At 44.3% G+C, this 15,210-nt stretch overlaps 1 protein-coding gene across 2 annotated transcripts in view; it reads left to right on the top strand.

Annotated features, from left to right (window-relative positions):
- capn15 (calpain 15) overlaps positions 1 to 15,210 on the top strand; it is a 44,510-nt gene that overhangs the window by 18,053 nt on the left and 11,247 nt on the right. For both annotated transcript variants that reach the window (XM_084937888.1, XM_084937889.1), the window contains exons 2-6: positions 3,413 to 5,081; positions 10,240 to 10,448; positions 12,362 to 12,545; positions 13,427 to 13,650; positions 14,204 to 14,329. In XM_084937888.1, the coding sequence (XP_084794014.1) occupies positions 3,413 to 5,081; positions 10,240 to 10,448; positions 12,362 to 12,545; positions 13,427 to 13,650; positions 14,204 to 14,329 (2,412 nt within the window). The remainder of the gene's footprint in view (positions 1 to 3,412; positions 5,082 to 10,239; positions 10,449 to 12,361; positions 12,546 to 13,426; positions 13,651 to 14,203; positions 14,330 to 15,210) is intronic.

The following is a 15,210-nucleotide window of genomic DNA, read 5'->3' as shown; positions in this document are numbered from 1 at the left end:
TTATCATTTTTGCCATAATCGAGCAGCCCTACTTCTTAGAATTGTACAAACTCTGTTTTTGACTTATATATTGTATTTCCATGTGTGTTTGAATATGCAATAAGTGAAGGGTAGCTCAAAACTTTTGAAAAGTACTGTACTGGGTGTGCACATAGTACAGTCAAAATGCATTGAGAACCCCAATTGAGAGGTTATAGTTGTTCATCACACCGTACTGGGTGAGAGGTAAATACCGCTGCTTATAACGAGTATCAATAAGATAATTTAAAAAAATCCTTGCGGCTGATCACTTTAATAAAAAGCTTTCATGGTGTCAGCTAAAGATGGAAATATAATGAATCTGTGATCCCTGTGCTCCAGTGAGAACCACATCAATTGCTTTAACAAATTCTCCACGTGGCTGACACTGCAACTTTGCTCTCTTGCTGTAGATGAAAGAGGCCTGACAGTTATAAATGTCCACAGGGTAGAATCTGTCATCAAACATGAGGTGTTGACACTTGTTGTCGTCATTGATGTTTGCGGCACTCAGATACGCAGACCTTTAGAGAGCCAAACATGATGTAAACATGTGCCATCCCAGCTGGCACAGTGCTGCCACTTAATTCAACTACTTTTAGCTTAGCTGCTGAAGGTGCGGAGACAGGGCTGTAGTCTCAGGACACACCACAGACCTTTTTTTTTCTTTTTCTTTTTTTGTGGTTAGATGAACAATGTCAGTTATGTCCTTGATATTATTACTCAATGAACATTACTTCATTGGCACCCCTTTTTTGTTAGTGGCTAGAAGGGCACTTAATATTGCAGAGCAACCATGAAGACATTGCAGATAAATGCAGTGATAAAAGCGTTTGTGTGCTTTTAAAGAAAAAGTGTGTTCTATGATTTGTTTATCATTAGAAGGCTGAGTTTACTCCTTACAGTGTGGACTTCAGGGGTGCTAAAGGCTACTATTTGCTTCTGCTTCTATAGATTTGCTATCCTGAGAAAACACACAAATGTAGGTGGACAATAAAACTAGCAGCAGTGCTGCATCTATGGATAAATATAGCTAGATGCCTGCATTCATGCAAGCACACAACCAAGCAGCGAGGACCCACACACTCAAGAGACAACTAAAGTAACACGTTCACATTTCTTCCTGCTTGTCATTTCCCTCTTTACCTCTGGGAGAAGGGATGACAAGAGGAACAGACATTGCGCTGGGAGCAAGAGGTCGTCTGTAAGAGGTCCCCCTGGGATCTGGGGATTCGCTTGATTTGAAAGGTTTAATGAAGTTGAACTAAAGGCAGTTGACTGGCCATTACACATGGCACTTCAGGGGAGAGGAGCAGGACCCAGGCACTCCAAACTGCAGTGTCAGCAACAAGGAATTATCAGAATATACTTTTATAGAAAAAGTTTGTTTTACATCGAGTCTCAGATCTCACTATAACCTCTGTATGCCCAGCTGTTTGTCTGTTTTTCACCTGCCTTGACAGTCATTTATCCAGTCCACTTTGTGGGTGCATTGGTGGGGACTTTAGCAATTGCACTACTGAGTTTAAGGTCATTGGCTCTCATGTTTTGGCTAAAGGTTGTCCTGTGTTACCATTGTTTCCAGTACACTTACTGTCACCTGCTACACACTGTGTGTGTGGGTGTGGTGTTTGTTTGGCGTCACAATTAAGTGCCAAACCCCTACCCCAACCTAGAGCTTGCAATCCTGTGACTGTAGAGCAGCTGTCTTCCTGGTTTGCTTGATATGCACCTGGAGTTCTCCCTTTTTTATTTGGGCTATTTTTAAAGCTAATAAATTGTCAGGTGTTTTAGATTACTTTTAATTGTGATTCATTTGCCCAATTAGAACCTGACCGATATTTTTAAGACCAATACCATTGGTCTATAAATGGGAAAAAAAGCAACAAATGCATTATTGCAATGGGAATGCAGAGCTGAAGTACAAAAATGTCTGCTCTGATTGTAAAGGTTTCAGGCTCGTGCCCTAAACGAAATCTTTTAACACAGCACATGTAGTTCTCCAACCAAAATATCACACAGAAGATCAACAAGCTTCAGTCACTTTGAGGGCAACATGTTCTCTGCTGGGGTCAATGTGAAAAACACTGAAGTATCCTAGCTCTTGGCACCTTCCCCTCAGCTATCCTAAAATCCCCACATTACCTTCTCTGTTGGTGTTCACACATGAGCAGCCTGAGTGACACTGACATTTATGGGTTTGTCCAGATAGAAACCGTGTCCGTCCCTTGGGGCTGTCCCTCTTCAATCCGCCCCCACCCCAACCCTCTCTGCTGCACAGTTGGAAGTATCCGACTGTGCTGCCTTCCCTCCAAGGCCCTAATATACCCTCTATCAATAAGTCAGATTGACTGAACTGCAGGCACTCAGAAAGGATTGTACACACGTCAATCCACAGTAACAGACTCCTTTTTAGGTTTTAGTTTGCGAGAGGTGGAAAGAAACCGAGGGGCCTGAATAGATGGATTTCTTTCTGTGCTGTTTTCTCTGTTTGAGTCCTCTTAAGATATGTGGATAGTAGCGAGCTTTAAATTTGCTGTAACTCCAGTGGCATGAATGACTTGCCATTTAAAATATGCCTGAGTCATAAGCGCTGCGAGAATTAATAGACCCATCCATTTGAAATTCATTTGGGCAAGGGATTGACGTGACCTTAAGTTGCTCCCATCTACCCTGCATTAACATTCACTGAGAGGGGAGAGAGCCGCTAATATGAAGTGGAAAAGATCCTCTGTGTGTGTGTGTGTGTGTGTGTGTGTGTGTGTTCTCTGTTTTGTTTTGTTTTTCTTTTTTCCCCTCCTCCTCTCTCTCTCCTGTGTTTTAGTGAGTGTCAGTTAGGGAAACTCAAGCAACACTGTCCTAGTATTCTGAGGCGATAGCAGCCTCCTCTCCTCTCTTCTCGCGCCTCCTCACTGTGCGCTGTCTCCCTGGCTCTAATCAGGTGGCCATTGTGTATGGATTTACTGCCCTCAGTGCCCCCAGGAGGGAGATTTGATTTTTTTTTTTCCCCTTTCCCCCACTGCACTGACTAATCTTTCCCTCTCGCACTGTATTTTTCTATTCTACTTCTTTCTGCCTCTCCTTGTCTTCCGTTTTCTGGGTTGTTTTTGCTGTTTGCTCTTTTCTTCCTTTTCACGTGATCACCCTGAATTTACCACAAGCATTTTAATGTCAATTCTCTGGCTTTTTCCATAAGAAAAATCTTGTCACGTTTCCTTCTCTCCTCCCTTGCTCTGCTGACACTTTAAGCTTCGCTTGCGCGTTTATGCAGCAATGTAGTTAATATGCATCTATTTTTGCCAAGCACTTACAGCTCTATGGCAAAACGTATTACTGACTGATTTGTTTGGTTCATTCTGTTCTGACTCATTGTTTTTTCTCCTTTTTTTTCCAGCCACTCTCACTCTCCAGGCTCCATGGCAGCAGCGGTGCAAGGCAGTGAGTGGTCATGTGGGCGCTGTACTTTCTTAAATGCCGGTGCAGCACCTCGCTGTTCTATCTGTGAGGCGCCACGCCAGAAACCCGACCTCAACCAGATCCTGCGCCTCAGCAGCACTGAGGAACACCGCTGGACCTGTCCCCGCTGTACCCTCAATAACCCGCAGGGATCTGGAGCCTGCTCGGTCTGTGGCTTTGGTCCATCACCCGCCACTCACACACCTCCTACGACCACCATAGCTGCCACTGCCAATGGTCTCCCTTCTGCTCCCACTGAGCCCCCAACACCCACGATCACCCCCACAGTGCTACTTGAGCCCCATGGACAGCATCCAGCTAAGGAGGAAGTGTTTCGGCGGTCTGAGAGCAATGGAGAGGTGGGTGGTCAGGAGGGTCAGCAGGCGGGCTGGGCTTGTCCTCGGTGCACACTTCACAACACCCCTGTGGCGCTTTCATGCTCAGCCTGTGGTGGGCCTAGAAAACTGTCTCTGCCTAAAATCCCCCCAGAAGCGCTGGTAGTGCCTGAGGTGCGCACGCCAGTAGTGGGCTTTCCTGTTCACACAGCGGCTTCGGCCCCGCTACTGATTGACCTAACAGATGACTCCCCCCCAGCCCCGCCCTGTGATCCTCAAGAAGCTCCCCATGCGTCTTCACAGGCCCTCGCCTCCACCTTTACTTCATTCTCCTCCCTCCAGAACAATCCTGTGCCTCGCAGCAGGCGAGAGGTACCGCCTCCGGGACGCCCACCGAACCCAGGAACCAACACTCCCAGCCCCACTTCCCCTTCAGCTGCCAGTGTGCCACCCCAACCTGGCCCACAGAGGCCAGCTAAGCCCAAGCACGCCCAGCCCCAGGAACCTTCTTACCCCAGCAAGCGCCTCAGTATCTTGGAGGAAGAAGAGTCTCAGCACCACCCACTGACGCCCCACCTACCTGTTGCTTCCACATCAGCCTCTACCTGGAAGTGCCCTAGCTGCTCCGTGGCCAACCAAGGCAGCTCAGCGAAGTGCGAGACCTGCAGATTGTCAAGGGGTGGTGCTGACCTCATCGACCTAGTAGGCTGTGAAACGGTACGATTTACCCCAGCAAGCCCCTCGAGCCCGGACTTTAGCACATGGGCCTGCTCTAAGTGCACCCTGCGCAACCCTACAGGTGCTCCCAAGTGCTCAGCTTGTGGTTCTTCAAAGCTGCATGGCTTCCAGGAGCAGCAGGTGCCTCTACCCCGCTGCTGTACACATTGTGGCCTCCCAGTGGGGCCTGGTACTGCATCTTGCTCCTGCACACCTTCCTCTTCTTCATCATCCTCAGGTCATAAAATACGTAAACAGGCCCGGGGCTTTCCTTCATCCTCTTCTGCCGTTGCCTCCTCTGGTTCTTCTTCGTCCTCCACTTCATCTAGCCTCCAGGAGAAGGTAGGACAGTGGAGCTGTCCAGCATGCACGCTGCTCAATGATATCAAAGCCAAGAACTGTGCAGCATGCCACACACCCCAGCAGTACCTCACCCTTCGCAAGGTGGTTAAACCTCTGAAGAGAAGAGAGAGCATGCATGTAGAGGCGCGACGACGGAATGATGAGGGCGAGGCAAAGGAGCTTTGGGAGAACATAGTCAGCTTCTGCCGTGAGGTAAGAGAAAAATGTTGCTGTTAGTAATTATTGAGAATTTGAGGCTGCTTCTGGAGTGTGGTTATACACTATTCTTTCTAGTTCCTTTGAGTTAGTCATGTCATGAGTCACCTTTTTTTTCTTACTTTGCATGCATGTGAATGTCCTGACTTTGAGACATCAAAGGCTGCTTAATTTCAATGTGTAATGCATCAGAGGGAACACATTGCCTTTCAGAGCACAGTTCTCTCATTGTATTTCCTCTTTTTGTGCTGTCATTGTTCCCACTACTTTAATATCTCTAATTTCAGAGAAATGTCAATAGGTTTTGTTATTGCCATGTTTCTGCTTGCTTCCTTAGCGAATGAATCTTTACCACCTAAATGAACTACGGATATGGAGAGTCTAATGTTTATAACCAGATTACCTCTGGCCCTCGGCTGCAGTCAAGTCACTTCACAGAATGTTGAAATTCTGTTTGACGACTGTGACTCTTGTGTCAGGAGGATTGCATTATTTTGGTTTGATTGTGTCTTTTGATTGCTCTGATTGTTATGTTCAAGCAGCAATCTGCAAGGCTGAAAAATGAAGCCAAGGTGGAAGTGCCAAAAACAGTTTCTGTAATGGCCACTTGAGGATTGCTCCAAAATGAGTCCATTCTAGTAAATTCTCTTATTAAATTGCCCAACAGCAGAAGTCAATCTTTTTGGTATCAAAACATGTTTTGGTCACAACAGTTGTATTGCTGTGCACCCCCCCCCCCCCCCCCCCCCCCCCAACCATGATTCACCCGTTAGGACTCACTGTAACTGATGCGTCTCCTTTGACTGACAGGTGGATGCTGTTTCAGCTTTAAGCTAGGCATCTCCTCAGCTAATACGAGCCCCAGAACACTGTAGAAGGAAAGCAAAATTTCATAATTTTGCATGCTATTCAAATCTGTCAGTGCAGAGTACCCAGTGTGTAGTCTATAGATGTAGCTTGGTAACCAAACTTGCTTTTTAGTTGAAAACATGGCACTCCAGCTAGCTTCTCCGTTGTAGATGTTGTGCCGAAAAACCTCTAGTTTGTGACAGGAATATTCTTTCTGGATTAAAATGACTTGATGTCATTCATTTTTGAAATATGATTGACAGATTAAAGATCAACAAGTCAATTTACAACAGTTTAATTACAGGCAGTTATTTTTTGGCAAATGCTAGAAATCACTTTTTGGGATGACACCAGATGATTGATGTTGTTTGGTTTTTCTCATCCCGAGCCTGAGTCTTCACCGTAGCCCAGGGCCTCATACCACTTATCTGTGCCATGATGTAAGCAACCCTGACATCGGTTCTTTGTATCAAACTGGTTCAGGCTCACTTTATCTCTGCAGTGCTCAACCTTTGATAAGCCTGTATTATGTTATCATGGATATGCTACTCAGGCCTATCAGAAAGGTTCATTTGAAACCATTTAAGACCGCCAGCACCTGCTCGGGAGACCGACCTGATTGGTCTAATTGCACCTCAGGAAAATGAGGGCATTGCAGAATGTTAGACCGTTTAGATTCAGCTAAGTTTCCAGCCGGCTTTTATTCTGTGAATTTATTTGGGTGTCAGATGTGTGCCCATTTACTACACCGGCATGACACCTATCCTGCCATGTTTACAATAGCATAAAGTGAGCCTTCGAATGCATTATTAATGCCTTCTTTGAAAGTCACAGGGCTCACTGCTGCAAGCGTGGGAGGGAAGTTGGCTCGGTAGGAAGGAAGGATATCGGAGATCCCTCATCCCCACCTTCTCCTCCTCGTCTAATTTCGTCATTTAAGCTACACTTTCTTTTATCGTCTGTCTTTTTCTCCTCAAATATTTTACGTCTGCCCTTTCTCGAGCTCTTCAAAGTACTTCATCTCGTTTTTATCCCATCTCCTTCCATCACATCTATCCCCACATGCTCATCCTGTTCTGCTAATACCTCAAAATACACTTTCCCCTTGCCACCCACTACACCCCTCCACCCCCATTCCACCCTCTCCACACGACTGCACTCTATTCTCCACTGTAGTAGTCAGTGTGAGCCTGGATGGGTGCGTGCGCATGTGTATTTGTTAAGGTGAACGTAGGGCTGGCCTATTTTTAGCAACGGAGTTGGAGTGGAGGGTAGCACAAATGATATACTTCCCTATAGTGAACATAATCACTGACGGCATCACTGCTGCATCTCGGGTTCACGGGCCAAAGAGATTAAGGTGGGGTAAACTGGTAAACAAGAGGTGCTAGTCTCTCTCATCCATCTCTGCCAAGGCACAAGCACTTGCCAAGCACCAAAATGCCAGTGGTGAAAATTTAATAATGATTAAAGCTTTTGGTTTAGGCTGTAACAGGATGTGCAGTACAGTTTGACAGCAAGAATGGAGGGACCGCTTCAGAGCACCCGTTTTCTCTCTGCTGTTGGGTAACTGGGCCAAACTGGAACTGGAGTTTGTTTTTGTTTTTTATAAAAAATATTCTCTGCTCACCTGAGTGTGGTTGCTTTCTCTTGCCTCTTTTGCTTTTTTGACTCTTCCTGATTGGTTTTGAGGGTGAGAGGTATGTGTGCGTGTGCATGGTGCTAATGCCTGAGAGCAGTCTGCTTACTCATTGTGCCAAACAAATAAGTTGATGGCTGTTAGCAGCATTTAACTTGTGAACTGTGACACACAGCATGGATTGAACTGCTTTTTGCTGTTTCCTTTCCGTGCTATGCAATAAAACCAGGCCACATTGCAGCGGATTGTTCTTCTCTTTACTACTCTTCATACTACTTAGTTGCTTAATTTTGTGCCATATTATCAAGGACCTTCTTGCCAGGCTTGCGCTGCTTGTTACAGTATTGTGCATGGAAGGCTTTTTTTTCGTCTTCTTTTTCATAAAATGTGCTTTCAAGATGCTAATCTTGTAGCTTGGGTATCAGAATGAGACTGACACAGCCTTGTATGGCTGCCAGTTCTGAGTCTGGAAATGATGGGAAAGCAGCTGGTTTTCCTAGCTCAGCACTGAGTTGGCTGATTGCAGTGTTTGCATGCTTACATGTGCACAGCGATGGAAACCGAGGCGGCAAGACAGCCAGCGAGAATTATCCTGTAGAGTCCACAACACCAGAGTCCTGATTTAGGAAATTGCTTTATACGTGGTTATAATTCCTAATTTTACACTCTGCTGAAGTCAGATTGTTTAAACTTTGGTGCTTGGATTGTAGAATATTCGATATAAGGAATTAATGCTAATTCAAGGTTAATCTCACATTAAATACACACTGCATCTTAATAGAGATGTGACGCAAGTTAAAAAGGGAAATACGATCTAAATTGCCTTTCTAAGGTGTTGGGCCTCCATTCTTTCCAAATATATATTTTTTATTTTTTTAATGATAACAGTGGAAAGTCTTGTGTAACATGTCTAAGGAGCCTTTAAATGAAACCAAATGCTTACAAGAACAGCACAATGGGTCTGCTGCTCCTCTCACTGTAGGGATCCCAGTCTGTCCCAGCTGTCATAGGGTTAACGAATCAGACAACCATTCAGACTTTACATACATGCCCACAGCCAATTAACTTAACAAGCATGTCTTTAGACTGTGGAAGGATCCTATAGAGGCACAGGTAGAGCTCCACACAGAAGAGAAAAATGGTTGTTTTGAACCAAGAATGTAAGGATCAAACATTGATTTTAATTTTTTTTGTTAATTTATCATCTGTACGATCCTCTGAGTCCAGACTGCAGTCCAGAGTGTCATATCACTGTGCCGTTTCAGAAGCGCCTAATTAACATCACAGAGCATCATGTACACTCCAGATATGAATAGGCAAGTGGCTTTAACCTTTGAGGCAGACTGCAGCAGATCATTCTGCTGATGATAATGTCTTTCAAATGGGTTAGGGCAAAACCCTTAAAGTGACTCACAATACAGGATGTGAGTACAACCGGATAAACCACAGGCACTGCGTTCAGAAAGAATGGATAACAGATACGCAGCATAACCTGGTAGGTTTTGGTAGCACAAATGCGCACATCAGTAGCAGCATTAAAGTGTGTCTGTGTAGGTTCCCTGTCATCCAGTTTATTGTAGTCTTAAGAGATTGGAAAAAAAAAAAAGAAGACAAATAGATTAAAGTTTTAAAAGACATTTCACTTCTATTCCAAGAGGATACGAGCTACTTTTTTCAAGCTCTTAGGACCAACATTAAAATAATTCATATAATATTGTTTTCATTCTTAAAATAGAGAAAATTGATATCAACCCAAAAAAGCCTTGCGATAACAGCCTGCACATGGGTCACAAATAAACCTGTGAACTACAGAATCGATAAGCTACGTGACGACCTTGGATGGCCAGGGTGGTAAGGAAGCATTCAAGTGCCTCTGTCTAGTAGCAAATGCTGCATCCAGGCTACAGAATTGGATTGTGGGGGATGGTTACCAATTGATTCGCTTCACTCTAACTGCCAGTGGGGTGCCCGCTTTACATCACCCCTCCGCCTGCCTTGCGATGCAACTGGCCGAGTCCACTTCTGACACAGCAGATGGGAAACTGGATAGGGGTTTGGCGTGTGTGGCTGTTTGCCATCTCAGGTTTGTACAGGAGAGTTTTAGATGGGCAGATAGTGTGTCAGGTTCGGTGTCTGGATCTGTTAAAGTATCCGTGTAGTTCTACTCCTGTGTACAGTAGCGGGGCAGTGTTAGAACCCATCATGTCATTTAAAATGCGGTGTACTCAGCAGGGGAATGTGCCAGAAAGCAAGAAGCTCCAAATGTTTGAAAGTGATTTGCATTTTTGTGCCACATCCTGGTTAGGAGAGTACAAGATGCCACAGTTGGGCTTTTACTGTGCACATAATAATCTCACGTGGAAAGTGGAAAGAAAATAGTAAGTAAATGTGGAAGGCAGTAATTCGCCCTCACTCAAAGCATAATCCAGGGCTTGTGTGATGGTCTGTACTGTCCTGCAAATCATGTGAAATTGCAGGATAGTTGGTTCTTTAAAAACTTGCATTAGCAGTTTGAAATGCTTCAGGTCCTCACACAAGATCCTTTTGAGAGTGATCATATTTTAAAATGGATTTTGGAGTTTACAGATGAGGTGTTTTCATGTTCAGTAGTTTCACTCCTTTGTCTTTCTGCCTTCTTTCGCTCTGTCTTTTCCTCCTCTTTCTCAGAATTCAGTGAACTTTGTGGATGACAGTTTTCCCCCCGGACCTCGATCTGTCGGCTTCCCAGAGGGCGACAGCGTCCAGCAGCGAATCAAAAAGTGGCTGCGTCCCCACGAGATCAACTGCAGCAATTTCAAAGACCGAGGAGTCAAGTGGTCCGTGTTCCGCACGCCAAGGCCCTCGGACATCCTGCAAGGACTTCTTGGAAACTGCTGGTAAGCTGATACACCTGAACATAAGAACACACAGGACACTGATCGTTTAAGATAACCTTAAAAAAACCAAACCAAAACAAAAAGGCGTTGTTGATTCATGGTTTGATTGGAGACAAAATAGAATAGCAGCAGATCCTCAAAGCAACAGGAAATTTTTCATTCTGTTAAGTCTCTGTTCAGTTTCTGAGAAAGGTCAGAGGAATGCAAAGCAGACAGCAGCCAACACTTCTCTGTGTGCGTCTGTCAGAGTCTGCTTTCAATGGACACTGCCGCTGTGAGCTAGAGATGGCGTGGCAGTGAAACAGTAATTGAAGAGGATTAAAGAGAGAAACTTAAAAAACAAAGCAAAAAATCAAAGGAAAGAAGGTAAGCATGAAATGAAAGGTTGAGCACAGCGGACAGATGTACAGATACATGTGACAGGGAGATTATTCACAGTAATGTGGTCCTGGACACACGCTTTATCTCCCTGCCCTTGTTCTGGGTGCCCTTTGGGGTTTATGTGTGTGTATGCTGTTGTCATCCATCATCTTCCTGTAAGCATAAACGTACACACACACACGCACACACACAAAATAACAACAAAGCACAGTCAGTCAGGAAGTTGTCCCCAGTACAACTTTTCGCTTCATCACCAGCGCACACAGCTTATCAAAAATAACCCTCCCCTGAGCTGAATCCTCTCACTCGAAACAGGATGTAACCCAAATTCTTTGTCATTGGCTTCGTCTCCCCCACTTTCTCACTCTCTCACACATGCTCACACTTGTCCTAATAAACCAACAAACAGCCCAGCTTCTGCCAGCCCAGCCAACCAGTGACGGCAGAAGAAAGTCGTGCCAGTCGCCTCTGTCCTTGAGTACGGCTGCAGTACAGGCCAACATCAGAGTTCACATTATGATGCGGCTAATTGGATTTTCATTGGATTCCTTTTGTTTTTTTGGCCAATTTGTATTTCATCAGTGACTGAATGGGTTGATCGGCCTTGCTCAGCTGACACTTAAACAGATGGAATATAGCTTTAGTAATGCCGCCACACAAGAGCTTCACTCTATAAAATAATGTGCAGACTGAAAGCAGCATTCCTTTTATCTTTTCAGATATTGCTGCAGTACTGCCAGAGGCAAAAGTAGCTGCTCAATTTGACTATTTTTTTTTTACTTTTTTGCTTTTTTTGTTGATAGAAGAATCAAACTATTGCATGTACAGCAGTGAGTCTGCGGCGTGCAGAGGCAAATACCTTTAGCTCATTGTCCCCTCCAAAAAGACCTTTCTTTGCAGAGCCATTTCATTAATAGTGTTTAAAGATCTCTCTACATTTTCCGATGAACTAATGTACACTTTAAACTCTCTTCCCTTTCAAGTCGAGTCCTCATGTCCCCAGCTGTGAATCCCCAGTGTAAAGAATTACCATTTTCCACATCTATCTGGATTTTTGATTAGCTAATTTCTCTTGCAAGTTAATTAGAGGAAGCAAGCCTGTTTGTCTTTGCTGTGGGGTGTATTAAGAGTAATGGGGAGGTAACCAGAAGGCACAGAAGCTTGACTCATCAAATGTGATTGATTTTCAATGAGGGCTAATTATGTATATATGTATAAAAAAAAGTCTTTCATAAGTGTTTGAGGCACTCTGTTCAGGAGAATGCTTTAATTCCACATTTAGACTTTAATAGCAGCTTCTCAGTTTTTTCCATTCCTGTCTAATCACATCAGTTGACGTTCCTAAACCATGCCTGTCTCTTTGACGGAAGACGGCGCTCATTCAGCCATTCACTTGTCCGTCACACTCAGCTGATCATTTATGTGGTTTCTCTGCCTAATTCACATTTTCTTCGTGCCTCGTTTTAGTCGCGTCTGTCCGTCCTGATGTGACGTTTCATTTTCCAGTTCATTGAGTTTTATCGGGTCTCTAGGTTCCTTAGTGCACTCGCTGTGCTGGCAGAGCGTCCAGAGCTCGTGGAGAGGGTTATGATCACCAGGACCATTTGTCCAGAGGGGGCGTACCAGGTTCGGCTATGTAAAGACGGGACCTGGACGACGGTGCTGGTGGACGACATGTTGCCCTGCGACGACTACGGCTACCTTCTCTTTTCCCAGGTAATGCAGAAAGGTGTTTACGCTGATACTGTAAACAGACAAGAGGGAATTTTAGATAGACATATACAAAATGGATAAATACTCAAACAACTGTCTGAAATTTTGGGGAAATAAATATTGCAGATCTCTGTGTATTAAGTTGGGAATTCTTAATACGCAAAAAATAAAGAAAAACATGATATGTCCCATATTAATTGCTCCAGATCTCTGAAACATGAGGGTAAATTACTGCCGGGGAGAACTGACAGATCCAAGACTTTGGTAAAGACCTTTTCATCCCTTAGTTTGACCCTGAAAACGAGTGCGTTTCGTGGGCAACTCTTAAAAAGAATTACATTTGACTTGCTGAACCCTGAAAAATAAGCAATTAATTAGTTCAAGTTAGTTGATTATGTATTTCTTATCACAAGCACATCTCAAAGGACCCCAGTGAAGAGAAGAATCTAATTAATGAACAGCCAACAATTACGGGTCAAATGAGGTACTGAATTATGCAACGAATAAAGCACAGGCAAATAAAAGCAGGCATTCATGCGTACGGGAGAGACACACTGCGACAGCGTGACACCTTATCTACACCTTATCATGACTCCAACAAACATCATCTTTTCAAAGAAGACAAAGGAGCAAAACAAGAGGGTAGAAGTCGCGCTCGGTGAGGCAGTGACCTCTGAGCAAGCAAGAAATGCTGGAAAAACATTGCACATGCACATTAACAGATAAAAAAAGAGCAAATAAGAGATCCTACCTCTGTTATCAGGTTATCATTTTCATTGACCTTTAGATAGAGGAAACTAACCCAGAGACAACATCCTGCTCCCTTTCTCAGTGAGTCATACTCAGGCTGATGTTTCCTCTCTTACTTTTTACAATCATTCCAGGCTCAGAGGAAGCAGTTATGGGTGGCGCTGATTGAGAAGGCCCTGGCCAAACTCCACGGTTCCTACTTTGCCCTGCAGGCAGGGCGCGCTATTGAGGGTCTGGCCACGCTGACAGGAGCTCCGTGTGACTCCCTCATGCTTCAGGTCAGCTCCACGAACCCGCGAGAGGAACCCATCGATACAGACCTCATCTGGGCCAAGATGCTTAGCTCCAAAGAGGCTGGGTAAGAGAGGGAGTAAAGGTGGTTCAGTTTAAAAGGAGCATATAAAATAATAAACCTTGTTTGAAAACACTTTGAACCAATATTCTCTGATCAAAACTACAAACAGAGGGGCACTACAAAGGTGCTGAATGCGAATTTAGAGCATGTGTCCATAATAAAAGTTGTGCCAGTCATCACTTTGATACACGAGCTTTCAAAGCAACATGAGACAAATAGTGCAACTCCAAAGGGGCCATTTCATCTGCGTCCAAACTGCAGGTCCATCTGCCAGAATGATTATTTATTTTATCAAAAGCAGTGTACTAATGAAGACATCACTCACGTACTATGGTAAACAGAGACAAAGTTCATCACTGATGATGTTTGGTCTCAAACAGAGGCACATCAGTGGGATTAATTAGTGACATATACTAAAAACTACTATTGTTTTTGTTTTCTGTAACTGTGTCTGCCCAATCTCGAGGTTAAAGTTTTAAATTTACGTGTCTTTTTTTCTCCCTGGTTACTGAGTAGTAATTGCATTAGTGTCCTAATGTCATTTCTTGTCTTTTAGGTTTCTTATGGGAGCGTCTTGCGGAGGAGGCAACATGAAGGTGGACGATGCTGTTTACGAGTCGTTGGGTCTGAGGCCTCGACATGCATATTCCATTTTGGACGTACGAGATGTCCAGGGTTACAGGTACAGGTGGACTCTGTTGTTCTGAACACGCCTCCTTATTGCAAATGTGTCTTCTTAGAAATCCTTCATACACCATTAATAAACGTATCTGGGCCGTCATCAGTCAGTGTTATTATTTGGTGGCTAGAACATGAACAAGCCCACGAGCCATATGTTGAGCATCACAGAACCCGGTGGCTTGCCAGTAGAGAACGGGTGCACAACAGATCTGTATGATTGCTCTGTTTGGAGCAGCACTGGGAATCCACACAATTCCTTGCACTATAAGAACATATATGTCTTTTTTGTAATAATCACACACACAGAAAAGTCTGGGGCAGAATCTTTGACTATCATAAATAACTGGAACATCGTATGGATTAAAAAAAGCGAGTTTAGTCCTCTTGTCAAAGGAACACCTGTTCATCCTCTATTATAGCTCTGCTTGGAAAGCCTCTCCTCTCCTCTGTTCTCCAGATGCATTTTAGGAATTAAGTCATCCTTCATCATGGCGTACTGAAATTGATTTCCGGGTCACAGTCTAGAAGGACGGAGGACTGAGGAGGCACAAATTAGAAAAATGAGAAAAGCCTAATGAAGGCTTTTTCCTTCTTACCTGTGAGGAAAAAATTTGACAGTAGCCAGAAATCCCAGAAGTAATTTGCTTAAAACCCACACGCAGCCACTTTCATTTACTGCCATAAAGCAATCAGAGTGGAAGGCTTGGGCTAGACTTGGCCACAGGGCTAGATCCAAAACGAGTTACAATCCTCCTGCTAGGAGCCCCGAGGAGATAAAAAGCACTCCAGAAACAGTGAACCACATGCACTTTGTTACTTTTTTTCCCTGGAAAATACAGATTCTCCAATATGTTATTCTGTTATGCCCCTTGTGTTTTCTAC

Source organism: Perissodus microlepis, chromosome 8 (genome assembly GCF_051167445.1).
Source record: "Perissodus microlepis isolate ML-2025 ecotype Zambia chromosome 8, ASM5116744v1, whole genome shotgun sequence".
NCBI classification, from domain to species: Eukaryota; Metazoa; Chordata; class Actinopteri; order Cichliformes; family Cichlidae; genus Perissodus; species Perissodus microlepis.
The sequence above is the reverse complement of the archived record's forward strand: the minus strand, read 5'-3'. Positions and strand labels throughout refer to the sequence as shown.